Source organism: Harpia harpyja, chromosome 13 (assembly GCF_026419915.1).
Source record: "Harpia harpyja isolate bHarHar1 chromosome 13, bHarHar1 primary haplotype, whole genome shotgun sequence".
Taxonomy (NCBI): Eukaryota; Metazoa; Chordata; class Aves; order Accipitriformes; family Accipitridae; genus Harpia; species Harpia harpyja.
In genome coordinates, this window is record NC_068952.1 from 38,236 (window position 1) to 65,273 (window position 27,038).

General features: G+C 60.3%; 1 protein-coding gene across 1 annotated transcript; it reads left to right on the forward strand.

The window, feature by feature from the left end:
• The first annotated feature begins 360 nt into the window (after positions 1 to 360).
• LOC128150058 (DNA-directed RNA polymerase II subunit RPB1-like) lies at positions 361 to 26,810 on the forward strand. Its single transcript, XM_052805878.1, is given in 32 exon segments — positions 361 to 627; positions 2,377 to 2,509; positions 3,180 to 3,316; positions 3,754 to 3,927; positions 5,230 to 5,511; positions 6,347 to 6,508; positions 7,129 to 7,349; positions 7,911 to 8,043; positions 9,373 to 9,497; positions 9,612 to 9,822; positions 10,341 to 10,550; positions 11,137 to 11,305; positions 11,764 to 11,858; positions 12,784 to 12,987; positions 14,361 to 14,583; positions 15,887 to 16,070; positions 17,102 to 17,273; positions 17,850 to 17,955; positions 18,519 to 18,724; positions 19,430 to 19,654; positions 20,210 to 20,456; positions 20,829 to 20,929; positions 21,019 to 21,123; positions 21,688 to 21,870; positions 22,208 to 22,411; positions 22,950 to 23,136; positions 23,362 to 23,387; positions 23,389 to 23,476; positions 24,102 to 24,251; positions 25,060 to 25,328; positions 25,330 to 25,728; positions 25,731 to 26,810. Coding segments are annotated over 32 exon segments (5,910 nt in total). The 5' UTR covers positions 361 to 537; the 3' UTR covers positions 26,220 to 26,810.
• Positions 26,811 to 27,038: the final 228 nt, after the last annotated feature.

The window sequence follows — 27,038 nt, forward strand, 5'->3', positions numbered from 1 at the left end:
ACCGCCTCATAAATTATTCATGAACCGATCCCACCGCGGTAGGGGGGGGAGACCGCCGGAGGTTCGTCCCTTCGGTGTTCCACAGAGCAACCGCGCCCTCCCTCCGCCGCGTGCCCACGGAACGCTAACGGGGTCTGCTTCCCCCTCCCCTCCTCACCCCGTCTATCCCACCATCACACCCTCCCCGCTCCGCGCGTCCCCACCACCCCCCCTTTACCCCTCCGCCGCTTGGTACGCTCCGGCCACGCCCCCCCTCCCGCCCCTGCCGCTCTCCGCGGTCCGCCCCGTGCAGGGGGCGAGTCTATATAAGGAGACGCGGGGGGCCCTGAACGCTCAGTCGCGCCGGGGAGCGCGGAGCGAAAGGAGTGAAAAGGAGAGAGGCGGCGGGGCGGGGGGGGTGGCCGGCTTTCGCCCCCCCCGTGGGGGGTTTCCGCGAGGGCCCCTGAGGTGGGGGGGGTTGTTGTGGTTTTTTTGTTTGTTTGTTTTGTTTTGTTTTAAGTAGCGAAGGCGGCGTGAGGCCGCGGTTCGACCGGCGCCATGCACGGTGGGCCGCCTTCGGGCGACAGCGCTTGCCCGTTACGCACCATCAAACGAGTCCAGTTCGGCATCCTCAGCCCCGATGAGATGGTACCGGGGGAAAGGGGGGAACGGTGGCAGAGGGACGGGAAGGGAAGGGGGGGAACGGGGGGTCGAAGAACGGCAGCGGGGAAATGGCGCCGGGGCACCGAGAGGGGGGGATAGAGAGGCCCCGGGGGCGGGCGGTGTGTGACGGAGTGTAGCGCCCCCCGGAGGCTGGGGGCGGCGCTGTGAGGGAGAGGGAGGAGGGAACGTTGGGGTGTCTTGGGGTCCCGGCGAATGGTCAGGGTGCCTTTGGAGGGGAGTTGAGTTTCCTAATGTGTTTTGGAGGGGTAGTGGGGGCTCTGGAGGGGTTTTGGAATCCCTGAGGGTGCCCTGGAATGGCACTGGGGGCGTCCGCTGGGTCTCCGGAGGTCTGTTGGGGTTCCTGGGGGTGCCCAGGAGGCCTCTGGAGGAACACTGGGGACCCTGGGCATGCCCAGGTATGCCCTGGAGGGGCCTTGGGGGTCCCTGGGACGGTCAGGGTACTTTGGAGGGGAGTTGAGTTTCCTAGGGTGTCTTGGAGGAGTATTGGGGGCTTTGGAGAGGTCTCGGAGTCCCTGAGAGTGCCTTGGAATGGCACTGGCGATGTCCGCTAGGTCTCTGGAGGGACTCAGGGGCTTCTGGAGAACTGTTGGGGTTCTTGAGGGTACCCGGGAGGCCTCTGGAGGGGCCTTGGTGTCCCTGGGGTTGGCTAGGGATGCCCTGGAGGAAAAGTGGGGTCCCTGGGCATGCCTGGGGTGCCCTGGAGGGCCCTTGGGGTCCTTGGGGATGCCCAGGGGTGCCCAGGAGGAAAACTGGGGTTCCTGGGCATGCCTGGGTTGCCCTGGAGGGGCCTTGGGGTCCCTGGGGATGGTCAGGGTGCCTTTGGAGGGGTCTTGGGAGTCCTGAGAGTGCCCTGGAATGGCACTGGCGGTGTCTACTAGGTCTCTGGAGGGACCCAGGGGCCACTGCAGGACTGTGGGGGTTCTCGGGGGTACCTGGGAAGCCTTTGGAGGGGCCTTGGTGTCTCTGGGGATGCCCAGGGGTGCCCTGGAGGAACACTGAGGTCCTGGGGCTGTCCAGGGAGCTTCTGGAAGAGCATTAAAGTGCATTGGAGGGGTATTGGGATGACCAGGTGTGCCTTAAAAAGGAATTGGGGTCCCTAGGAGTGGCTGAGGGTGTCCTTGAGGGACACTGGGGTCCCTAGGGGTGCCCAGGAGGCCTCTGGAAGGGTAGTGGGGGTCCTGGAGGAGCATTGGGTGCTGAGGGGGCCTCCAGAAGAGCGTAGGGGTCACTGGGTGCTCTGCTGGGGCAGTGGGGGCCCATGAAGGGGTGTTGGTACACCCTGGAGATTTATTGGAGTTTCTGGGGTACCCTGAAGGGGTCTTGGAGTCCCTGGAAGTCCCCAGGAGGCCTCTGGAGGGGTGTTGGGGTTTCAAAGGGTGCTAGGATCCCTGAGAGTGTCCAGGGAGTCTCTGAAGGACATGAAGGTGCCATGGGGTGCCCTAAAGGGGTATTGGGGTCCCCTGGAGCTGCCTTGGAGTCCCCAGGGGTGACTGGGGGTGTCAGGGGATCCTTTTGGGGGGGGGAAGAGTATCAGGGTGCTTGGAAGGTGGGTTGTGGTCACCGCAGGGGGATGACTTGGCATGCCCCCATGTATTTGGAAGTCTTAGGGTGCTGAGGGTGTCCCGTGGGGTGCTTAGGAGAGAAATTGGGGGGGCGCTGGGGGCTCCCCGTGTGCCTCAGTTTCCCCTCACACCCCTTCTCTTCCCCCACCAGAAACGGATGTCGGTGACTGAGGGGGGCATCAAGTACCCCGAAACGACGGAGGGGGGACGCCCCAAACTCGGGGGGCTCATGGACCCCCGTCAGGGTGTCATTGAGAGGACGGGGCGCTGCCAGACCTGTGCCGGTGAGCGGGGCCCCCCCCCAAAACCTCATGGGGAAACTGGGGTGTGTTCTTGGGGAAGAGGGTGGGATTTGGGGGTGCTTGTGTGTAGAGGAACATTTGGGGGGGCTTCTCAGTGTTATGGGAGGAAAAAGGGGGTGATACCCTGGAGCACCCCATTCCCCCCCAATTTTCTTAGTCCTGCACAGGAGCACCCCATCTCCATACACGTCCACTCTGGGACATTTTGGGGGAGGATCCTCCTTTTTGGGGGGAGCCCCATTTTGGGGGGGGGATCTTCTGGGTTATATGTTATGGCTGGAAAAGGGGGTGATCCCCAACAGTCTCCCACTTTCACCACCTGCCCCAAGTTGCAGGACCACCTTCCCTCAATTTAGACCGACTCTGGGACAAGGTGCAGGGGTCCTTCTCTTTTGGGGGGGTCTTGTCTTTTCTGGGGGCTCCCTTTTCTTTGGGGGGGCTTCTTTTTTGGGGGAATCCACTTTTTGGGGGTGATCTCCTTTCAGCACCTCATTTCCCCCCACACCCACTCCGGCCTCACCTCAACTCCAACTCCTGGCCACGCTTCTGGTGGGACCCACTGCCAAAACCCACCTGCTCTCACAAAACCCTGGGGGAAGGTGTCCCCAAATCCCAGGACCCCCCAAAATAACGGGGTGTCCCCCCCCTCCAGGTAACATGACAGAGTGCCCAGGCCACTTTGGTCACATCGAGCTGGCCAAGCCTGTTTTCCACGTGGGCTTTTTGGGCAAGACCATGAAGATCTTGCGTTGCGTCTGCTTCTTCTGTTCCAAACTGCTGGTGGACTCGGTGAGACACCTCCCTGCCAACCCCCCCCCAAAAAACCCCACTGTGAGGGGGGTCGCCATGGTGCCCCCAAATTGGGGATGGTGGCAGCATTCATCCCTCACGTGCTTGCACCCCAGAAAAAGCCCTGTGGTGGCACCCTGAAACTGTGGTGACATCGTCCCCGTGTCACCATGTTGGGTTGTGTTTTACCAGTTGTATCTCCCAGTTGGGCACTGGGACCAGTTTGGGGCTTGCTGGGATGGGGGGAGCACCAAGAGGAGGTGACAGAGTTGGGGGACACACCAAGAGGAGGTGACAAAGTTAGGAGGACACAGGGTTGTCACCTGCTGGGTGGTCCCTGGAGATGGTGGGCGACCATGTTGGGATGGCACCTAGCCCCTTGTGACCCCCAAAATAACCTTGTGACCCCCAAATTGTCTCTTTTTTTTTTTGAGCAGAACAACCCCAAAATCAAGGATATTTTGGGGAAATCGAAGGGGCAACCCAAGAAGCGTCTGACGCATGTCTACGACCTCTGCAAGGGGAAGAACATCTGCGAGGGGGGCGAGGAGATGGACCACAAATTTGGGGTGGAGCAGCCTGAGGGTGACGAGGACCTCACCAAGGAGAAGGTGGGGACCCCCCTTGCACCCCAAAATCCCCTGTCGGGTTATGAGTGTCCCCTGTGGGGGCCAGACCTGAATGTCCCCTCAGAGGTGGCTGGGGGGGGATGTTGGGGTGGGATCTGTCCCTGTTAGTGGCTTGTGGCCCCCCCAAGTTGGGTTGTGGGGGTGGTGGCACCCTTGTGTCCCCCGTTAATGCCTCTGTGTACCCGTAATGCCCCCGTATCCCCTGTTAATACCTGTTAATAAGTTTAGGTCCCCTATTAATGCCCCCATGTTCTCATTAACGCCCCGTTAATGTGCCTGGGTCCCTGTTAATGCCCCAGCAGGGCCATGGAGGGTGCAGGCAGTACCAGCCCCCCGTTAATGCTCCTGTGTCCTCATTAACAGCCCCATTAATGCCCCTGGGTCCCTGTTAATGCCCTCGTTAATGCACCCACGTCCCCTTTAATGCTCCTATTTGCTCATTAACACCCTTGTTAATGCTCCATTTTACCCCCTTAATGCTTATATTTCCTCGTTAACACCCACATTAATGCTGTTTGACACCATTAATGCTCGTATTTCTTCATTAACATGTTCATTAATGCTTTCATGTCCCCTCTTTATGCCACTATCTACCCATTAACATCCTCATTAACACCCCTGTGATCTTGTTAAGGCCCCATCGCCCCCCTTAATACTCTTACCTTGCAATTAACAACCTTGTTAACGCTCCTGTGATCCCGTTAATACCCTCATCTCCCCCTTAATGCCCCTGTCTCCTCACTAACACCCCCATGACTCCGTTAATGCCCCGTCTCCCCCCTTAATGCTCCTGTCTCCCTATTAATGCCTTTGTTAATGCCGCTGTGGTGCCCTTAACGGTTCATCTCCTCATTAACATCCATGTTAATGCTCCTGTGATCCTATTAATGCTTTTATTTTTCTATTAACACCCCTATTAATGCTCCTATTTACCTCCTTAATGCTCATACCTCTCCATTAAGGTCTCCATGACCCTGTTAATGCCTCTATCTCCCCTTTTAATGCTCCTATCTCCCCACTAACACCCCCATTAATGCTGCTGTGACCCTGGTTAATGCCCACATCTCCTCCCTTAATGCCCCCATCTCCCCACTAACACCCCCATTAATGCCTCTGTGACCCCGTTAATGCCCCCATCTCCCCATTAACCCCCCCATCTGGGGCCACGGAGGGTGTGGGTGGTACCAGCCCTGTGTCCAACTCCTCGTTAATGCCCCTGTTAATGCTCCCATCTCTCCATTAATGCCCTCCTGACCCCATTAATCCCCTGTCTCTCCTGTCCAGGGCCACGGAGGGTGCGGGCGGTACCAGCCCCGCATCCGTCGCTCGGGTTTGGAGCTCTATGCCGAGTGGAAGCACGTCAACGAGGATTCGCAGGAAAAGAAGATCCTGCTCAGTCCCGAGCGGGTGCACGAGATCTTCAAGCGCATCTCGGATGAGGAATGCTTCGTTCTGGGCATGGATCCCAAATTTGCCCGCCCCGAGTGGATGGTCTGCACCGTTCTGCCTGTACCCCCACTCTCCGTGCGCCCCGCTGTCGTCATGCAGGGTTCTGCTCGTAATCAGGTGGGGCCTGGATACTGGGGTCTGCTTTTTGGGGGGTCCTGGACAAAAGGTGGGGGGGGGCTGTTCCTGGGGTGGTATTGAGGTCCCCAGGGAGATATTGGGGTCCCTGGGTTGGGGGGGCTGCCTGTGCCATCCCTCCTACGTGATCATACTGGGGTGCACCCAGGGTTCTGCCTGCAACAGGGTAGGGCCTGGATGCTGGGGTCCACTTTTGGGGGGGTCTTGGGGAGATATTGGGGTCTCTGTGGAAGTTTTGGGGTGATGTTGAGGGTCCCTGAGGCGGGGGGCTGCCAGTGAATCCCCCTGCCCCTGTGCACCCCACTGTCATGAAGGTCTTGGAGAGGGGTATTGGGGTGTCTGGGGGGTTTTGGGGGAGGGTTTTTGGGGAGACTCCAGGGCCTCTGATATGGTTTGAGGGCTGTCCACGATGTGATTTGGGGTGGTCCCTGGACTCTGGGATCCCTGATGGACTTTAGGGGGGTCCCCAGTATGTCTGGGGGGGGTCACCCCACACCAGGGTCCCCAGTTCATTTTGGGGGATCCTAGTGCCTTTTGAGGTGTTCTCTGGTGCTTTCTGGAGTATACCCTGTTTTTGGGGTCCCTGCTGTATTTTGGGGGGTCTCCCTTGCCTTTTTGGGGTGTCCCCAGTTGTTGGGGGGTCCCTGATTCAGTTTTGGGGGATCACCTAGTGCTTTTTGGGGTATCTCTTGGTGTTTCCAGATAATGGGCATCCATGCTTCATTTTGGAGCTTCCCTGATGCATTTTGGGGGTGCTGCCTGCACTGCAGGGCTCCCGCTGACCACCCCCATGTTAATTTTTGGGGTTCCCCCCCAGGATGACCTGACCCACAAACTGGCCGACATCGTTAAGATCAACAACCAGCTACGCCGTAACGAGCAGAACGGGGCGGCCGCCCACGTCATCGCCGAGGATGTCAAACTCCTCCAGTTCCACGTGGCCACCATGGTGGACAACGAGCTGCCCGGCCTGCCGCGGGTGAGGCGGGGGGGGTGTGCAGGCAGGGCACGGGGGGAGCGCGGGCAGGGGCAGAATGGGATGGGAGTGAGGAGGGGGGGTGCTGGGGCCCGAGACAAGATGTGGTGATAGCGTGGGCAGGGGGTGCGGGCAGGATTTGCTGGGAGTGCAGGCAGGGGCAGGACGCGATGGGAGCGTGGGCAGGGGGTGCAGGCAGGAGCAGGGCACGGTGAGAGTGCAGGCAGGGCACGTAGGCAGCACAGGCAGGGGGGGTGTGCTGGGGGGGGCAGGCAGGGTGTGCTGGGAGCAGGGGAAAGGGCAGAGCGCAGGCAGGGGCAGAGCGCAGGCAGGGCGTGGGGGGAGCGTGGGCAGGGTGTGCTGGAAGTACAGGCAGGAGCAAAGCATGCTGGGAGCCCCCTGACCCCCTCCCCGGCTGTGGCAGGAGCTGGTGCCCCCCTAAACCCCACCTCTGCCCCCCCCCCCCGGCCGATGCTGAATCTTAGGGTGGTTTTGGGGGGTCAAGCCCCCCCAACCCCCCTTTTTTGCTCCCCCAGGCCATGCAGAAGTTGGGGTCCCCCCCCAAGTGTTTGATGCTCCTCTCCTGACCCCCCCCCTTTGTTTTTATTGCCCCCCCCCCCCAGGCGATGCAGAAGTCGGGGCGTCCCCTGAAGTCCCTGAAGCAGCGGTTGAAGGGGAAGGAGGGTCGGGTGCGGGGGAACCTGATGGGGAAGCGGGTGGATTTTTCTGCCCGCACCGTCATCACCCCCGACCCCAACTTGGCCATCGATCAAGTGGGCGTCCCCCGCTCCATCGCCGCCAACATGACCTTCGCCGAAATCGTCACCCCCTTCAACATCGACAGGTCGGGGGGGGGGACGCGTGGGGTGTTTTGGAAGGGCGCAGGGGGGATGTTAAGGGGATATGTGGGGAGGTGGAGGGGGTGTGGGAGGCGTGAAGATGGTATGTGGGGATGTGGAGGGGGGCTTGGGGGTCCCATGGGGACACATAGGGGGGACCCAGGGTCATGGAGGGGGAGTGGGGGGCATTGGGGGGGCATTAAAGGGGGATGTGGAGAGGGTGGGGGAGTCTTGAGGGGAGTGGGGGACTTTGGGGACACATGGAGGAGGAATGGGGGACTTGGGGGGGCATATGGGGACACGTGGGGGGACACAGGGACAAAGACGGGCGTGGGGGACATTGGGGGGATGCAGAGAGGGTGTGGGAGGTGTTGGGGGTACAGGTGCCTGGAGGGGGTACAAGTGGCATTGGTGGGGGGCACATCTTGAGCCCCAAGGGGAGCGTGGGAAGGACACGGGGGGCACCCGACACCCGCAGGGAGAGTGTGGGGTGTGGGTTTGGGGACAGTGGGGTGATCTAGGGTGACATGAACCCCCCCTGAACCCCAAATGCCCCCCCGCTCTAGGCTGCAGGAGCTGGTGCGCCGAGGAAACAGCCAATACCCCGGGGCCAAGTACATCATCCGGGACAACGGGGACCGCATCGACCTGCGCTTCCACCCCAAACCCAGCGACCTCCACCTCCAGATTGGCTACAAGGTGGGCTTCACCCCCAAAATGGGGGGTATCCCCCAAATTGGGAGGGTTGCATCCCAAAACAGCTCTTCCAGGGTCTGCATGGCTGGGGTCCCTGAAGAGTGCTGGTGTTTTGGGGCTCAGTCCTTGGTTTTTTGGTCTCTGAGGAGTTGGGGGGGTGTCAGTGCCTGATTTTGGGGTTCATGAAGAGTTCTGAGTATTTGGGGGCCAGTTGCTGCTTTTGGGGTTCACAAAGAGCTCTAGATTTTAGGAGTCACTGCCTGGTTTGGGGGTTCAGAAAGAACTAGGCGTGTTTGGGGAATAAAAATGGGGTTTAGGGTTCCTGAAGACTCTTGGTTTTTCGGGGTCTGCCCCTGGTTTTGGGGTCCCTGAAGAGCTTCAAATATTTGGGGGTCAGTGCTTGATTTTGGGGTTCATGAAGAGCTGTGGGTAATTGGGGACAAACAGTGGGTTTTAGGATTCCTGAAGACTCTGGGGTGTCAGAGTACAGTACCTGGTTTTGGGGTCCCTGAAAAGCCCTGACATTTTGGGCGTTCAGCCCTTGGTTTTGGGGTCCTGTTGTGGTTTAACCCCAGCCAGCAACTAAGCATTGCTCACTCACTTCCCCCCCACCCAGTGGGATGGGGGAGAAAATCTGGAAAAGAAGTAAAAATTGTGGGTTGGGATAAGAATGGTTTAATAGAACAGAAAAAAACCACCCATAGTAATGATAATGCTAATAAAATGGTAACAGTAATAGTAAAAGGGTTGGAATATATCGATGATGCACAATGCAATTGCTCACCACCTACTAGTGGATGCCCCGTTAGTCGCTGAGCGGCGATCCCCCAACCCCCATTCCGCCCAGTTTATGTACTGGGCATGACATCACATGGTATGGAATACTACTTTGGGTCAGCTGTCCTGGCTGTGTCCCCTCCCAGCTTCTTGTGTCCCTCCAGCCTTCTCGCTGGCTGGGCATGAGGAGCTGAAAAATCCTTGACTTAGACTAAACATTACTTAGCAGCAACTGAAAACATCAGTGTTATCAATATTTTGTCGTACCTAATTCAAAAACACAGCGCTGTACCAGGTAGTAGGAAGACAATTAACTCTATCCCAGCTGAAACCAGGATAGGTCCCCAAAGAGCTTCGGCTTTTTGGGGTCAGCCCCTTGGGGTTCACAAAGAGCTGTGGGTATTTGGGGACAAAACCTGAGTTTTAGGGTCTGTGGAGATGATGTTTTTTTGGGGTGAACCCCTGATTTTTGGGGTGTGCCCTGCTTTTGGGGTCACTGCCCCAGTTTTGGGGGTGCAGGGCCAGGCCCAGACTGACCCCCAGCTGCATCTGCAGGTGGAGAGACACATGTGTGACGGGGACATCGTCATCTTCAACCGCCAGCCCACCCTACACAAGATGTCTATGATGGGCCACCGTGTCCGCATCCTGCCCTGGTCCACCTTCCGCCTCAATCTCAGGTACCCCCTGCACCCCCAAACTGCCCCCGTCACCCCAAACCTGCCCTGCTGCAGACCCCTGGTGCCCCCAAACCTGTGTGGGTGCCCCATAACCCATAACCGTTGTCCCCGCAGTGTCACCACCCCCTACAACGCGGATTTTGATGGGGACGAGATGAACCTCCACCTCCCGCAGTCCCTGGAGACGCGAGCCGAGATCCAGGAGTTGGCCATGGTCCCCCGAATGATCGTCACCCCCCAATCCAACCGTCCCGTCATGGGCATCGTCCAGGACACCCTCACCGCCGTCCGCAAGTTCACCAAGCGTGATGTCTTCCTCGAGCGTGTGAGTTGGGGGGGGGGGCTGGCGGGCACAGACCAAGATTTGGGGTCCATATCAGGTTTTTGTGGGGTTTGGGGGAGTTTTCTTGGACCGTAGGAGGGTTTTGGGGTGCTCCTAGGGTGCCTGTCACCCACAAAAGGGGTGTCCATGGGCTACAGGAGCATCCCCAGACTGTAGGGGTGCTGATGGGGTGTACCTGGGCTTGCAGAGGTGTTTTAGGGGGTGGGAGGATGTTCTTGGGCTGTGACATGGGATTTGGGCTGCTTTTGGGGTGTCCTTGGGCTACAGGAGGGTTTGGGGGAGCTTTTGGAGCATCTTTGGGCTGTGATGGAAGGATTTGGGATGTCCTTATGGGGTGGTCTTGATCAGCAGGAAGTTTTTTGGGGTATTTGGGGGCATTTTTGAGTTGTGGTGGGAGGATTTGGGGTGTCCCTGGCTTGCAGATCTTGGAGGAGATTTTGGGGGGTATCTCTGTGCTGTGGCTGTTTTTGGGGTGCTGACGGGCTGTCCCTGACTCGCAGGGGGAGGTGATGAACCTGCTGATGTTCCTCTCGACGTGGGACGGGAAGGTGCCCCAACCTGCCATCTTGAAACCCCGTCCCCTCTGGACGGGCAAACAGATCTTCTCCCTCATCATCCCTGGACACATCAACTGCATCCGCACCCACAGCACCCACCCCGATGACGAGGACAGCGGGCCCTACAAGCATATCTCCCCTGGGGACACAAAGGTGGGGGGCCGGGGGATGTCTGGGGGGGTCCCTGGGGTGGTCGTAAGGGGTGAAGTGGGCGGGAGACGAGGGTACGGAGGACTTTATGGGTGTTTGGGCGGCCCCTGGGTGGATGATGGGTGCTCTGAGATGGCTTGGTGGGACTTGAGGGTGATCTGAGGGGGCTTGTTAAGACGTAAGGGTGGTTTGGGGGGGCTTTGGTGGCACTTGAGGGTGATCTGAGGGGGCTTGGTGGGACTTGAGGGTGCTCTGGGGGGCTTGGTGAGACTTTGAAGGTACTGTTGGGTGGCTTGGTGGGATACGAGGGTGCTCTTGGCGGGGCTTGGTGGGACTTGAGGGGGCTTGGGGGTGCTCTGGGGGGGGCTTGGTGGGACGTGGGGGTGCCTAGGAGGGGTCCCACACTGGGGGGAGCCTTGGGCTGGGTGCAGTGGGTACAGAGGACCCTCGGGGTGTCTGGGGGCACGCTGGGGCAGTTGATGGGTGCCTTGGGCTAGCTGGAGGACACGAGGGTCCTCAAGGGTGGTTGGGTGAACCATGAGGGGGTGTCTCCGGAGACTGGGGGGGGGCTGACACCCCTTCTTTGTAGGTGGTCGTGGAGAACGGGGAACTGATCATGGGCATCCTCTGCAAGAAGTCGTTGGGCACCTCAGCAGGTTCCTTGGTCCATATTTCCTACCTGGAAATGGGACACGACACTACCCGCCTCTTCTACAGCAATATCCAAACCGTCATCAATAACTGGCTCCTCATTGAGGGTCAGTGTGGACCCAGGCGTCTGGGGAAGGGGAGGGGGGCTTGGGGGGGTGCATGGACCCCGCTTGACGGCACAAAATGGGGGTCTAGTCTTCTAGGGACCTTCTCAGACCCCATTCTTGTGGGGCAGAGGGGACCTGGGTGTCCATGGGGGCTCTTGGACTCCATTCTTCAGGACAACATGGACCCAGGTGTCTTGGGGGGGGCCCTTGGACCCCCTCTTTTGGGGACAGTGGGGATGCAGGTGTACTGGGGGGGGGTCTTGGACCCCCTTTTTTGGCACTATGAGGACCTTGTTGTCCATGGGGGGCCCTTGGACCCCCTTTTCTGGTATATGGAGCCAGGTATCTCCCCTGGGGTCAGGAGAACATTGCAGAGGGTTGCTTTTGGGGTGAGGGGCACCCTGGGTGATATAGAGTGGGGGACACCCACCTCAGCCCCCCCTGTTTCGCACTTCCAGGCCACACGATCGGCATTGGGGACTCCATCGCTGATGCAAAGACCTACCAGGACATCCAGAATACCATCAAGAAGGCCAAGCAGGATGTCATAGAGGTGGGTTGTGGGTTTTGGGGGGTTCCCTGGGGTTTTGGGGGGGCCTGAATGATGCTGTGGGATCTCCTGGTTGGGATTTGGGGTTCCTTTGGCGGGGGGCTGTGGGATCTGGGGGCTGACAGGGTGAATTTGTGGTGCTTCACAGCGCTTGGGGTCTCCCTTGGTGATGCCAGTGAGTCCCAGCGAGCTGGGGGGTACTTCCAAGGGGATTTTGGGGTGCTTCCCAAAGTTTTGGGCCCCCTTGTGTTTCTACAGGGTTTTGGGGTGCCTCAGTGATGCTGTGGGATGGAGGGAGCGTGATATAAGGTTCTCCCTAGGTTTTTGGAGTATCCTCAACAATTCTGGGACATTTTGAGGTTCTCCCTGCAGTTTTAGAGCACCCCCAGTGATATCAGGAACACTTTGGGGTACTCCCTGGGGTTTTGGAGCATCCCTGGTTCTCTCCTATGAGATTTTGGGGTGCTCCCTGGGATTTTGGATCATCACCAGAGATCCTGGGACAACTTGGGGTGTTCTCTTGGGTTTTGGAGCATCCATAGTTTCTTCAGGAGATTTTGGGGTGCACTCTGGGGTTTTGGAGTGTCCCTAGTTTCCCTAGGAGATTTGGGGGTCCTTCCTGAGGTTTTGGATCATCATCAGGGATCCTGGGAGATTTTGGGATGCTCTCTGGGTTTTTGGAGCATCCACAGTTTCCCTAGGACATTTTGGGGTGCTCTTTGGGGCTTTGGAGCATCCCCAACAATGCTAGGAGGGTTTTAGGGTACTCCCCACCCATTTAGCACACCCCCAGTCCCCCTAGGACACTTTGGGACCCTCCACGGGTGGTTTTCATCACTTCCAGCCCCCCTTGAGACATTCTGGGGTGTTCTCAGGGTTTTGGGGTGCCCCAGTGACACTCTGGCGGGGGTCCCTGGTGGGATGGCAGGTCATTGAGAAGGCCCACAACAACGAGTTGGAGCCCACCCCGGGGAACACGCTGCGGCAGACCTTTGAGAACCAGGTGAACCGCATCCTCAACGACGCCCGTGACAAGACGGGTTCGTCTGCCCAGAAGTCCCTCTCTGAGTACAACAACTTCAAGTCCATGGTGGTGTCGGGCGCCAAAGGCTCCAAGATCAACATCTCCCAGGTACTGGGGGACCCTATGAGGTCTTGGGGGGGCCCTATGAGCTCCAAGGGGTGCCAGGAGGAGCTCTGTGGGGTTTGGGAGGGTTCCTGTTGGGTTTTGTAGACCTCTGTGGGGTCCTCTTGAGGGTTTGTGGTGGTGGTGGGCACCTTGAGCTCCAAAAAGAACATTTGCCAGGTATTTGGGGGCTCTGTGGGGTCTTGGAGGGCCGCTATGGGGCCTGGTGGCTGCCAGAAGGATCTCTTTGGGGTTTGGGAGGGTCCCTGTGGGGTTTAGCGGTCCTCCTGGGGGGTCTGTGGTGGTGTTGGGCACCAAGAGCTCCAAGATGAACATCTTCCGGGTATTTGGGGGCTCTGGGGGGTCTTGGGGAGCCCCTATGGAGCTTGGAGTGTGCCAGGAGGGTCTCTGTGGGGTTCGGGAAGGTCTCTGTGGGGTTTAGGGGATCTCTGTGGGATCCTCACAGGGGTCCATGGGTACCAAGGGTTCCAAGATAAACATCTCCCAGGTACATTAGGGATCCCTACAGGCCCTTGGGATGTTCCCTCCAGGGATCTAGGATTCTTACGGGGTCTGGTGGGACCACAGTTGATCACTGTGGGGTCTGGAGGGTCCCTATGGGATCTGGGGGTCCCCTGTGGGTCCTCATGGTGGTCCATGGTGGTGTTGGCCTTCAGGATGAACACCTCCCAGCTACATTTTGGATCCCTACAGGCCCTTGGGGCATTCCCTATGGGGATCAGGGATTCCTATGGAGTCTGGGGGGACCAAGTTGATCACTGTGGGGTCTTGAGGGGTTCCGGGAGACCCTGCAAGTCAGCATGGTGGTCCACGGTGATGTTGGCCTCCAAGATGAACATCTCCCAGCTATGTTGGGAATCCCTACAAGCCTGTGGGACATTCCCTGCAGGGATCAGGGATTCCTATGGGGTCTGGGTAGACCAAGTTGATTACTGTGGGGTCTTGAGGGGTCCCTGTGGGGTCTATGGGGACCCTATGGATCATCGTGGTGACGTTGGTCACCATGGTGAACGTCTTCCAGGTACATTGGGGATCCCTACAGGCCCTTGGGGTGTTTCCTATGGGCATCAGGGATGCCTAGGGAGGATGATGGTGGTCCCCATGGATCATCATGATGGTCATCCCCATGGATCATCATGATGGTCATCCCCATGGATCATCACGGTGGTCCCCTTGGATCATCATGGTGGTCCATGGTGAGGTTGGCCTCCAAGATGAACATCACCGATGTACCTTGGGGATACCTACAGGCCCTCAGCTATGGGGATCGGTGGTCTTTCTGAGGTCTGGGGGTGCCCCTGCCGTACCCCTACTGCCTCCAACTACAATGTCCCCCCCTCCAACTGCCCCCCCGGCAGGTGATCGCAGTGGTGGGGCAGCAGAACGTGGAGGGTAAGCGGATCCCCTTCGGCTTCAAGCACCGCACGCTGCCCCACTTCATCAAGGATGATTACGGCCCTGAGAGCCGGGGCTTCGTGGAGAATTCCTACCTGGCCGGCCTCACCCCCACCGAGTTCTTCTTCCACGCCATGGGTGGCCGTGAGGGTCTCATCGACACCGCCGTCAAGACGGCTGAGACCGGTCAGCCCCCCGCCCCACAAAATCCCACCCCCAGGGTCCCTTGTCTTCTCCATGTACCCCCACCGTGGTGGACCCATCTTCATGGGGGCCACCAAGTGCCGCAGGGACTGGTAGTGTCCTCCCCAAGTGCTGCAAACCCTCCCTGGAGCTCCCCGTGTGCGCCCCTACCTTGTCATGGGGGTCCCTTGTGACCCTCAGACCCCAAACCCTTCCCTGATGCCTCCTGGGGTCCCCCAAAGTTCTTCAGGACCACCAACCCTTCCCCAGAGCCCTTGGGACCCCTTCTATGCCCCCCAGATGCCATCAGAGACTCTCAGACCTTCCTCAGGGATCACTGTGCCCCCACCTTTCCTCTCTGGAGGCTCCAGGGACCCCCATACCCTCCCCAGATGCTCCCCAAAGCTCTCCAGGACCCCCAAACCCTCACCATAGCCCCCTGTGGCCATATCTACGTCCCCCAGGGATTCTGGTGTCCCCACCTTTCCTCCTCAGAGCCACCCATGGGGCCCCAGATGACCCTGAAGCCCTCCAGGAACCCCCAAATGCTCACCACCAGTCCCCTGTGGCCCCATCTATAGCCCCCAGGGCCTCTCTGACCTTCTCCGGTGGTCCCTGTGTCCCCACCTTTCCTCCCCAGGGACCCCTAAGCCCTTTCCAGATGCCCCCAAAGCTCTCCAGGTTCCCCAGATCCCCCTGTGGCCCCATTTATGCCCTCCACATGCCCCCCAAGGATCCCTGTGTCCCCACCTTTCCTCTCTGGAGCCTCTTGGGGCCCCCCTAAACCCTCCCCAGATGCTTCCTGGGGTCTCCTGAAGCCCTCCAGGACCCCCAACCCCTCCCCAGATCCTCCTGGGGGCCCCATCTATGCCCCCCAGGGACTCTCAGACTTACCCCAGGGATCCATGTGACCCCACCTTTCCTCCCTGGAGTCACTCAGGGGCTCCCAGATGCCTCCCAAAGTGCTCCAGGACCCCCAAACCCTCCCCAGATCCCCCTGTGTCCCCACGTTTCTTCCCTGGAGCCACGCAGGGACCTCCAAACCCTCCCCGGATGCCTGCTGGGGCCCTCTGAAGCCCTTCAAGACCCCCAACCCCTCCCCAGAGCCCCCTGTGGCCCCATCTATGCCCCCCAGGGACTCTCAGACTTACCCCAGGGATCCTTGTGCCCCAACCTTTCCTCTCTGGAGCTCCCCAGGGACCCCCAAGCCCTCCTCAGATGCCTCCTGAGGACCTCCCAAAGTCCTCCAGGACACCCAGTTCCCCCACCCAGGGGTGACAACATGCTTCCCCCATCCCCCTCGTAGGGTACATCCAGCGGCGGCTGATCAAGTCGATGGAGTCGGTGATGGTGAAGTACGACGCGACAGTCCGTAACTCCATCAACCAGGTGGTGCAGCTGCGCTATGGGGAGGACGGGCTGGCGGGCGAGAGCGTCGAGTTCCAGAACCTGGCCACCCTCAAGCCCTCCAACAAGGCTTTCGAGAAGAAGTGAGGGGCCACCTGCCTGCGGCGGGACGCTTTTTTTTTTTTTTTTTTGGGTGGGGGGAATGTCCCAGAGCGGGTTGCAGTCCTGGAGGGGGAGCCAGCGGCTTGCTGCTCTAGAGCTGAGCCCATCTTGGGGGGTGCCTGAGCTGTTCCTTCCAAGAGCTGGACCCATCTTGGGGTCCCCAAGCTGCTTCTCCCCAGAGTGGGAACCATTTTGGAGTCCCCATGCTGCTTCTCTCTGAAGGTGGACCCACACTGATGTCCCCAGACTGCTCCTCTCCAAACTGGGGCTTATTTTGGGGTCTCCAAGCTTTTCCTCCCCAAACTGGGGCCCATGTTTGTGTCCCCAAGCTGCTTCTCCCCAGGCTGGGCTTTGTTTTGGTGTCCCCAAGCTGCTCCTCCCTAGAGCAGAGCACATCCTGGGGTCCCCAAGCTACTCCTTCCCAAAGCTGGACCCATTTTTGTGTCCCCAAGGTGCTCCTCCCCAAATTCGGCACATTTTGGGGTCTCCCAAGCTGTTCCTTCGCAAAATGGGGCCCATGATGGTGTTCCTAAGCTGCTGCCCAGAGGTGGGAGCATATTAGTGTCCCCAAGACGATTCTCCCCAGGTTAGAGGCCATTTTGACGTCCCCAAGCTGCTCCTCCCCAAAGTTGGGGACCATGTTTGTGTCACCAAGCTGTTCCTCGACAAGTTGGAGCCCATGTTGGTGTCCCCAAGCTGCTCCTCACCAAAGCTGGACCCATACTGGTGTCCCTAAGCTGCTCACCAACGTGGGACCCATGCTGGTGTCCCCAAGCTGCTCCTCACCAAAGCTGCACTCATATTGGTGTCCCCAAGCTGCTTCTCCCCAACGTGGGTCATGTTTTGGTGACGTCAAACTGCTCCTCACCAAGGTGTACCCATGCTCTGTCCCCAGCCTGCTCCTCCCCGCACAAGCGTCTTCTCCACATCCGAGCCCCCCGCGCCGGCGTCCCCTCATCCCCGGTGTCCCTGTCCCCCCCCTGCCATCTACCGTGTGTGTCCCCACCCCCAGGTTCAAGTTCGATTACACCAACGAGCGGGCGCTGCGGCGGACGCTGCAGGAGGAGCTGGTCAAGGACATCCTCTCCAACGCCCACATCCAGAACGAGCTCGAGCGGGAGTTCGAGAAGATGCGGGAGGACCGTGAGGTCCTGCGGGTCATCTTCCCCACTGGTGACAGCAAGGTGAACCCCCCGGGGGGCACCCCCAAACCCACCAAGAGCACCCATACCCTGATCCGGCACCCTGGGGGGGCTCTGAACCCCCATGGGGACGTCCCTGGTGGTGCCACCACCCCTTCTTGGGGATGCTGGATGTGCAACCAGTCATCACCCCTGGTTTGGGGTGTTGTCCCCACTCTGGCCCCCCTTTTTGTGATGTAGTATGAAGCAGTAAACCCCCCTTTCTTTGCGAGTGCCCTTTTTGGGGTGCTGCCCCCCTTCCTGGCCCCCTTTTTGGGGTGTAGCAAGAAGCTGTGAATCCTCTTTTCTTTACAGCTCCCCATTTTGGGGTGCTGACCCCCTTTTTGGGGTGTAGCAGGAAGCCTTGAATGCCCCTTGTCTTGTAGGTGCTGTTTTTGGGGTGCTGCCCCTGCTTCTGGGCCCGCCCTTTTTAGGGTTTTGGCACTCTCCGTGGCCCAAATTTGGGGAAACACCCAAAATACCCGTTTTTTGAGCGTGTTCACCCACCACAGCCCTGATTTTGGGGTGCTGACTCCCCATTTTGGGATGCTGACCCCCTGTTTCTCCCCGCCCACCCAGGTTGTGCTCCCCTGTAACCTGCTGCGGATGATCTGGAACGCCCAAAAAATTTTCCACATCAACTCGCGCCTCCCCTCTGACCTGCACCCTGTCAAGGTGGTGGAGGGTAAGTTGGGGGGGGCTCAAATCGAGCAGGATCCGGAGCCCAGAAGGATGTGTTGGGGGAGCTGGGGGGAGCCCCGGTATCACCAGGAGGGTGTCAGAGGATCTGGGGACCCTTGTGACCCCTTTAAGAAGGTCTTGGGGGACTTTCAGGACCCTCCATGGTCCCCAGGAAGGTGCTGGGGGACTTGAGGACCCCCAGGAAGGTACTGGGGGACCTGGAGGACCCCAACAATGCCCAGGAAGACACCAGGGGACTTTAAGGACCCCAGTGATCCCTAGGAAGGTGCTGGGAGACTCATGGCACTTCCACGATCCCCGGGAAGGTTCCAGGGGACTTGAGGACCCTCAGAAAAGTATCAGGGGACTTGGAGGACTCCGATGTCCCCCAGGAAGTTGTTGTGGGACTTGATGTGCCCCTGGAAGGTGTTGGGGGGAACGTGCAGGACTTCCAAGAAGGTTCTGGGGGGACTTGAGAACCCCCAGGAAGATGCTGTGGGACTTGGGGTCCTCCAGGAACCTTCCACCCCCCTCGCAGCCCCCCCTTAACCCCCTCATTTTTATCAGGGGTGAAGGAGCTGAGCCGTAAGCTGGTGATCGTGAACGGGGACGACCCGCTGAGCCGGCAGGCACAGGAAAACGCCACGCTGCTCTTCAACATCCACCTCCGCTCCACCCTCTGCAGCCGCCGCATGGTGGAAGAGTTCCGGCTCAGCGGGGAGGCCTTCGACTGGCTGCTGGGGGAGATCGAGTCCAAGTTCAACCAGGCGATCGTGAGTGGGGCCGGCGGCAGATCCAGGGCTCTGGGGGTGAAAATGAGGAGGTTTAGGGAGGAGATCTCATGGTTTGGGGTCAGATCTAGGGGTTTAGGGAGCAGATGGGGGACTCGGGGGGTCAGATCAGGGGATTTAGGGGGCACATCTTGGGGTTTAGGGAGCAGATATGGAGCTTTAAGGTCAGCTTTGGGGGTTTTGGAGTGCTCTGGAGGTCAGATCAGGGGGTTTAGGGGGCAGATCTGAGGGGTCCTGGGGTGCCTTTGACCGGCTGCTGGGGGAGATTGAGTCCAAGTTCAATCAGGCCATTGTGAGTGGGGAGGGGGGCAAATTTAGGGGTCTGGGGGCAGATCCAGGCATTTTGGGGGACATCTGAGGGTTTTAGGGGGCAGATACGGGGGTTTGGGGGCAGATACGGGGCAATTTTCAGTCTAGATTAATGATATTCTTGGAGCCACATCTAGGAGGGGTTTTGGTCCAGACCTGGGATGGTTTTGGGGCCCCCCTGAGACCCCATGTGCCCCCGGGGAGATGGTGGGGTCAGATCTGTGGGTTTAGGACTAGTTTTGGGAAATTCTTTGGTCCAGATTTAGGGCAATTTTGAGTCCAGATCTGGGATGTTTTTGGAGCCACATCTAGGAGGGCTTTGGATCCAGCTTTGGGACATTTTTCGGGCCCCCATGACACCCCTTTTCCCCCTCTCAGGCCCACCCTGGGGAGATGGTGGGGGCACTGGCAGCCCAGTCGCTGGGAGAACCAGCCACCCAGATGACCCTCAACACCTTCCACTACGCCGGGGTCTCGGCCAAGAACGTCACCCTGGGCGTCCCCCGCCTGAAGGAGCTCATCAACATCTCCAAGAAGCCCAAGACACCCTCACTCACCGTCTTCCTGCTGGGCCAGAGCGCCCGCGATGCCGAGCGGGCCAAGGTTGGGACACTGCGGGGATGGGGGACACTGTGGGGACAGGGGACACGATGGGGATGGGGACCTGGGACATCATGGATGGGGGGGAGCAGCGGGAACCTGGGTCCTGTGGTTCCCTTGTCCTGCGTTGGGTGGAGGTCCTGTCCTGGGGTGGCCCCATGGTGGCCCCACAGCCCCAGGGTGTCCACACAGCCCTGGGGCGGTCCCATGGCTTCATTGTGTCCCTGCCGTGTCCACGCAGCCCCATGGTGGCCCCATGGCTTCATCTTCCCACGGTGGCCCCATGCCTCTACGTCCCCATGGCTTCATCTCACCACTCTGTCCCTCCACAGTGCTGTGGTGGCCCCATGACTTCATGATTTCATGGCCCTGTGGTGGTCCCCATACCATCTCCCACAACCCCATGTCCTCCATGTCATCCCCATGTTCTCCATCCCTGGATCCCCATGTCATCTCTCATGTCCTCCACGTCATCTCTGTGTCCTCCATCCCTGGATCCCCATGCCATCTCCCATATCCCCATGCCGTCTCCGCGTTGACTCCGTGTCACCCCCCCAGGACATCCTGTGCCGCCTGGAGCACACCACGCTGCGGAAGGTGACGGCCAACACCGCCATCTACTACGACCCCAACCCTCAAGGCACGGTGGTGGCCGAGGACCAGGAGTGGGTCAACGTCTACTACGAGATGCCCGACTTTGATGTCAGCCGCATCTCGCCCTGGCTGCTCCGCATCGAGCTCGACCGCAAGCACATGACTGACCGCAAGCTCACCATGGAGCAAATCGCTGAGAAGATCAATGCTGGTGGGTCCAGGGGGCACGCTGGGGGGGTCTTTGGGGGGTCTTGGGTGAGCATGGAGGGCATCTGGGGGACCTTTTGGGGGACGTGGGTGAGCATGGAGGGTCTTTGGGGGGTCCTGGGTGACCCTTGAGGGCATCTGGGGAGCTTTTGGGGGTCCTTGGTGAGCATGAAGGGCACTAAGGAAGACTTGGGGGTCCTGGATAACCCACCACGCTCCATGCTGACCTTCAGGGGATCCTGGGTGAGCATGAGGGCCTTTGGGGTGTCCTGGGGAGCTTTGGGGGGTCCTGAGTGAGCATGGAGGGCCTTTGGGTGGCTGGCAGGGTGGGGAGGTGACCGGGGTGCCACCCCCGTATCCCATGTCCCCCCCCCAGGCTTTGGGGACGACCTCAACTGCATCTTCAACGATGACAACGCGGAGAAGCTGGTGCTGCGGATCCGCATCATGAACAGCGACGAGAACAAGATGCAGGAGGTGGGGACGGGGCCGGTGGCACCCATGGGTGGTGGTGGGGACACGATCCGGGCTGGGTGTCACCCCCCTGTCCCTCTCGGTGTCCCCAGGAGGAAGAGGTGGTGGACAAAATGGATGACGACGTCTTCTTGCGCTGTATTGAGTCCAACATGCTGACGGACATGACGCTCCAGGGCATCGAGCAGATCAGCAAGGTGGGGGGACGGGGGCACCCGTGGGTGCTCATGGGGGTGCCAGGGTTCCTGGTGGGTCCTGAGGAGCATGTGGAGGTCTCCATGGAGACCTTTAGGAGGTCAGGGACACCCACGATGACACCCGTCGGTGCCTAAGAGGGTCCATGGCTGCCTGGAGTGTCTCCCCAGGTGCCCAGGCAGCACCCACGGGTGCTTATGTGTGTGCCAGAGCTCCTGGTGGATCCTGGAAGTTCTCCGTGGTGACCTTTAGGTGGTCCGGGATACCCATGGTGATACTCGTGGACACGTGTGAAGGTGTCTGGGTGCCTAGAGTGTCCTTACAAGTGGTCAGGGTGTCCCTCCCAGGCAGCTGGGTAGCACCCGTGGGTGCTCATGTGGGTGCCCAGGTTCCTGGTGGGTCTTGAGAAGCACGTGGCATTCTCCATGTGCATGTTACGAGGCCCAGGATGCCCATGGTGATAGTTGTAGATGGTTTTGTAGGTCCATGGCTGCCTGGGGCGTCCCCCCAGCCACCCGAGGAGCACCCACGGGTGCCGCTAACCCCCTCTTCCCTTCCCCCCCCAGGTGTACATGCACCTACCACAGACGGACAACAAGAAGAAGATCATCATCACGGAGGACGGGGAGTTCAAGGCTCTTCAGGAGTGGATCCTGGAGACCGACGGCGTCAGCCTCATGCGCGTGCTGAGCGAGAAGGACGTGGACCCCGTCCGCACCACCTCCAATGACATCGTCGAGATCTTCACCGTGAGTTGGGTTGGGTGCCCGGACCCCTGGGTCCCTGGGTGGTGGGCTTCCAAGATGCTGGTGTCTCCAGGGTTTCTGGGTTCCCAAGGTAGTGGGGTTCCTGGACACCTGGGTCCCTGGATGGTGGGGTTCCCAGATGCCTGGGTCCTAGGGAGCCCTGGGTTCCTGGGGTGGTGGGATTTGATGGACATCTGGGTCCCCAAGGTTCCCAGACACCTGGGTGGTGGGGTGCCTGGACACCTGGGTCTTTGGGTGGTGGGCTTCCCAGATGGCCTGGCTCCTGGGGTGCCCAGACACCTGGGTCCCCAACAGCCGTCGTCATCCGCCTGTCCCGCAGGTGCTGGGGATCGAGGCGGTGCGGAAGGCGCTGGAGCGGGAGCTCTACCACGTCATCTCCTTCGACGGTTCCTACGTCAACTACCGTCACCTGGCCCTGCTCTGTGACACCATGACCTCCCGTGGGCACCTGATGGCCATCACCCGTCACGGCGTCAACCGCCAGGACACCGGGCCGCTCATGAAGTGCTCCTTCGAGGAGACGGTGGGTGGACAAGGGGGGTTTTGGGGGGGGGCTGGGAGAGGGGGGTTGGGGGGCATTAGAAGGGCTTGGAGGGGCTGGAAGTGGGGCTCGGAGAGGGGGTTGAGGGTGTTGGAAAGGTTTGGGGGGCTGGGAGGGAGGTTTTGGGGGTAGTTGGGGGGCTGCGAGGGGGGTTTGGGAGTTCTGGAGAGTTTAGGGGGGTGTTGGAGGGCTTTGGGGAGCTGGAAATGGGGCTGGGAGGGGGATTTTGGGGCGTTGGGGTTTGAGGGACTGGGAATGAGTTCTGGGGGGTGTTGGAGGGGTTTTGGGGTATTGGAGGGGCTGAAAATGGGGTTTGGGGAGCTGGGACAAAGGTTTTAGGGGGTGTCGGAGGGGTTTGCGGGATGGAAGTGGGGTTTTGGAGGGTATTGGAGGAGTTTGGGGGTATCGAAGGGGTTCGATGGGGGGCTGGAAGTCGGGGTTTGAGGTAATAGGAAGAAGTTTGGGAGGGTCTACCCCTCAACCTGAATTTGGGGGTGTCCCCCCCCACTCCGTCACGCAGGTGGACGTTCTGATGGAGGCAGCGGCTCACGGGGAGAGCGACCCCATGAAGGGGGTGTCGGAGAACATCATGTTGGGTCAACTGGCGCCCGCCGGCACCGGCTGCTTCGATCTCCTCCTCGACGCCGAGAAATGCAAACACGGAATGGAGATCCCCAGCGCCCTCCCGGGGCTGGGTGTCGGGGGGCGTAAGTCCTGGGTCCCCCACCGTGGGGGCAGGAGATGGGGTGGGGGGTACCGGGGTCCCTCGAGGACCCGGGTGCCTGAGTCCCGTGAGGGACGAGGGGGACACACCGCAAGGGTGGTGGCATGAAGACATCGTGGGGCTCATGGCCACCACCCAGCCCTGGTCGCCTGGGTCCCCCCCCAGACACCTCGGTCCCCACTAACGTGTCCCCCTCCTTTCTCCACAGCCACAGGGATGTTCTTCGGGTCGGCCCCCCAGCCCCATGGGGGGGATGTCCCCCGCCATGACGCCGTGGAACCAGGGTGCCACCCCCGCCTACGGGGCCTGGTCCCCCAGCGTAGGTGAGTGGGGAAGGGGGGGCGCGGTACTGGGACGAACTGGGGGGCCAGATTGGGGCGGCTTGGGGGTGTTTTGGGGGGCTGTTGGGGTGGGTTAGGGGAGTTGGGGGGAGTTCTGGGGTACAATGGGGGTCGATGGGATGGCTGGGGGTGGGATTGGGGTGGCATGGGGCAGACTGGGGGGGTCATTGGGGTAGACTGGGGGGCAAACTGGGGGTCCTTGAAGCAGATTTGGGGTCCCTGGGGTAGACTGGGGGGCTGTTGAGGGGGGCTGGGGTGTTTTGGGGGGGCTCTGAGGTGGGTTAGAGAGTTTTGGGGGGCTGTTAAGAGGGACTGAGGTGGACTGGGAGACTGCTGGGGGGGCTTTGGGACAGAACGGGGTCCCTGGGGTAGACTGGAGGGAAAATTGGTGGTCCCTGGGGCAGTTTTGGGGTCCTAGGGGCAGTTTTGGGGTCCCAGGAGCAGGTGGGGGGGGCAGACTGGGGTCCCTGGGGCAGACTGGGGGGCACCTGAGGTGGATTTGGGGTCCTGGAGGCCAACGGAAGGGGGGGGGGTGTCCTTGTCTCTAGGGCAGTTTTGGGGGTCCTGACCCCCCATTTTTGACACACCACCCCCCCCTCCCCCCCAGGTAGCGGCATGACCCCGGGGGGTGCCGGCTTCTCCCCCAGCGCCGCCTCCGATGCCAGCGGCTTCAGCCCCGGCTACTCCCCGGCATGGTCGCCCACCCCCGGCTCCCCTGGCTCCCCGGGGCCCTCCAGCCCCTACATCCCCTCCCCAGGTGAGTACAACACCCCAAAACACTTCCCAGTGCCCCAAAACACCCTGCAACGCTCTACAGGACCCCCACAACACCCCTACAATGCCCTGCAACCCCCCCACAACGCCCCAACAACACACTACAACACCCTGACGCCCCAACACCACCCCCACAACACCCTACGATGCCCTACAAGACTCCCCACAACACCCCAAAACCACCCCAAAATGCCCTACGATGCTTTACCAGACCTCACAACACCCCTACAATGCCCGCGCAACCCCTCCACAACACCCCAACACCCCATGCCCCACAACACCCCCCTGACTCCACAACACCCTACAGTGCCCTTCAATCCCCTCTCAACACCCCTACAACACCCCAACGCCCCAACAACACGCTGCAACATCCCCACGCCACCACCACCACCACATGCCCCCAACACCCCCCAATCCCCTACAAAACCCAACACCACCTGACAACACCCCCACAACCCACCCCACAACACCCCAGCGCCCCCAAAACACTCCCCCAACACCCTACAATGCCCCACAAGATACTATAACCCTGGACAACAGCCCAGTGCCCCCCCAAACACCCCCAACAACACTCCGAACACCCTACAATGCCTGCACAGAACCCCACAACACCTGGTATAACACCCCCAATGCTTCCAACAGCCCCCCCAACACCCCGAATACCCTACAATACCCCCCACAACGCCCCACAACAGCCCACAGTGCCACACAATACCCCTACAACACCCCATAACGCCCCACAACACCTGTGTGGGGGGCCTCCCGTCACCCCCGCTGTGTCCTCTCTGCAGGCGGCGCCATGTCACCCAGCTACAGCCCGACATCACCTGCCTACGAGCCGCGCTCACCTGGGGGCTACACCCCGCAGAGCCCCAGTTACAGCCCGACGTCACCCAGCTACAGCCCGACGTCACCCAGCTACAGCCCGACGTCACCCAACTACAGCCCAACGTCACCCAGCTACAGCCCGACCTCACCCAGCTACAGCCCGACCTCACCCAGCTACAGCCCGACCTCACCCAGTTACAGCCCAACATCACCCAGCTACAGCCCGACTTCCCCCCAGTTACAGTCCGACCTCTCCCAGTTACAGCCCCACCTCGCCCAGTTACAGCCCCACCTCGCCCAGCTACAGCCCGACATCACCCAGCTACAGCCCGACATCTCCCAGTTACAGCCCGACATCTCCCAGTTACAGCCCGACTTCCCCCAGTTACAGCCCAACCTCTCCCAGTTACAGCCCAACTTCTCCCAGTTACAGCCCCACCAGCCCCAACTACAGCCCCACCAGCCCCAACTATACCCCAACTTCTCCCAGTTACAGCCCCACTTCTCCCAGTTACAGCCCCACCAGCCCCAACTACACCCCGACCTCCCCCAACTACAGCCCCACCTCCCCCAGTTACAGCCCTACCTCCCCCAGTTACAGCCCCACCTCTCCCAGTTACTCGCCCTCCAGCCCCCCGCTACACCCCCCCAGTCGCCCACCTACACCCCCAGCAGCCCCAGTTACAGCCCCAGCAGCCCCAGCTACAGCCCCACCTCCCCCAAGTACACCCCGACCAGCCCCAGCTACAGCCCCAGCTCCCCCGAGTACACCCCCACCAGCCCCAAGTACAGCCCCACCTCCCCCAAGTACAGCCCCACCAGCCCCAAATACAGCCCCACATCTCCCACCTACAGCCCCACCACCCCCAAGTACAGCCCCACCTCCCCCACCTACAGCCCCACCTCTCCCGTCTACACCCCCACCAGCCCCAAATACAGCCCCACCTCCCCGACTTACAGCCCCACCAGCCCCAAATACAGCCCCACGTCGCCCACCTACAGCCCCACCAGCCCCAAGGGATCCACCTACAGCCCCACATCGCCCGGCTACAGCCCCACGTCACCCACCTACAGCCTCACCAGCCCGGCCATCAGCCCCGACGACAGCGACGAGGACAACTGAGCCGGGGAGAGGCACCCCCAAAAACCCCTGCAGGCTGTGGGGGTGACCCCCAAATTAGGCGTTACCCCCCCCTCAAATTGGGGGGGCGGCTGACCCCCAAGTTGGGGAGTGAGCCCCAAAGTCGGGGGGGTGACAGCTAAGTTGGGGGGTGACCCCTAAGTTGGGGTTGACCCTTAAATTGGGGTATCGGCCACAAGTTGGGGGGGTGACCCCTAAGTTGGGGGTTGACTTAAGCTGGGGGTGACCCTCAAGTTAGGGGGTGACCCCTAAGTTGGAGGGTGACCCTTCAGTTGTGGGGGGGTGATCTCTAAATTGGGGGGCTGACCCCCAAATTGGGGGGCTGACCCTTAAGTTTGGGGGTAACCCCTAAGTTGGGGTTGACCCCCAAGTTGGGGGGTGGGGTGGGAATCTCTGATTTGGAGGTGACCCCTTAAATTGGGGGGTGACCCCCAAGTTGGGGTGGGGAGGGGCAGGCAGGGGAGGACTCCCCCCTGTTTTGGGGTGTTGGGGACACGTCACCCGCCCTGAGGGTGACGGTGGCTCTTGGTAAGGTGTAATTTATGGGTGGTGTTAGTTAATGAGGATGGGGGGGGACAAGGGGGGGTAAACTTGGGGGGGGGGGGGGAGATGGGTTACTTGCTGGTGGCGGTTTTGGGGGGGGGGGGGGTCCTTTGCCCCTCCTCTCCGCCTTTATTTTGGTGTTTTCATGTACTTTCGGGAGGGGAACTGGCTGGAATTTCGTTTTTTGGGGGAAATAAAAATTTTACTGATTTTCAGTTCTGGCTCCGTCTGTGATTGGGGGAGGGGAGGCGGGGGGGG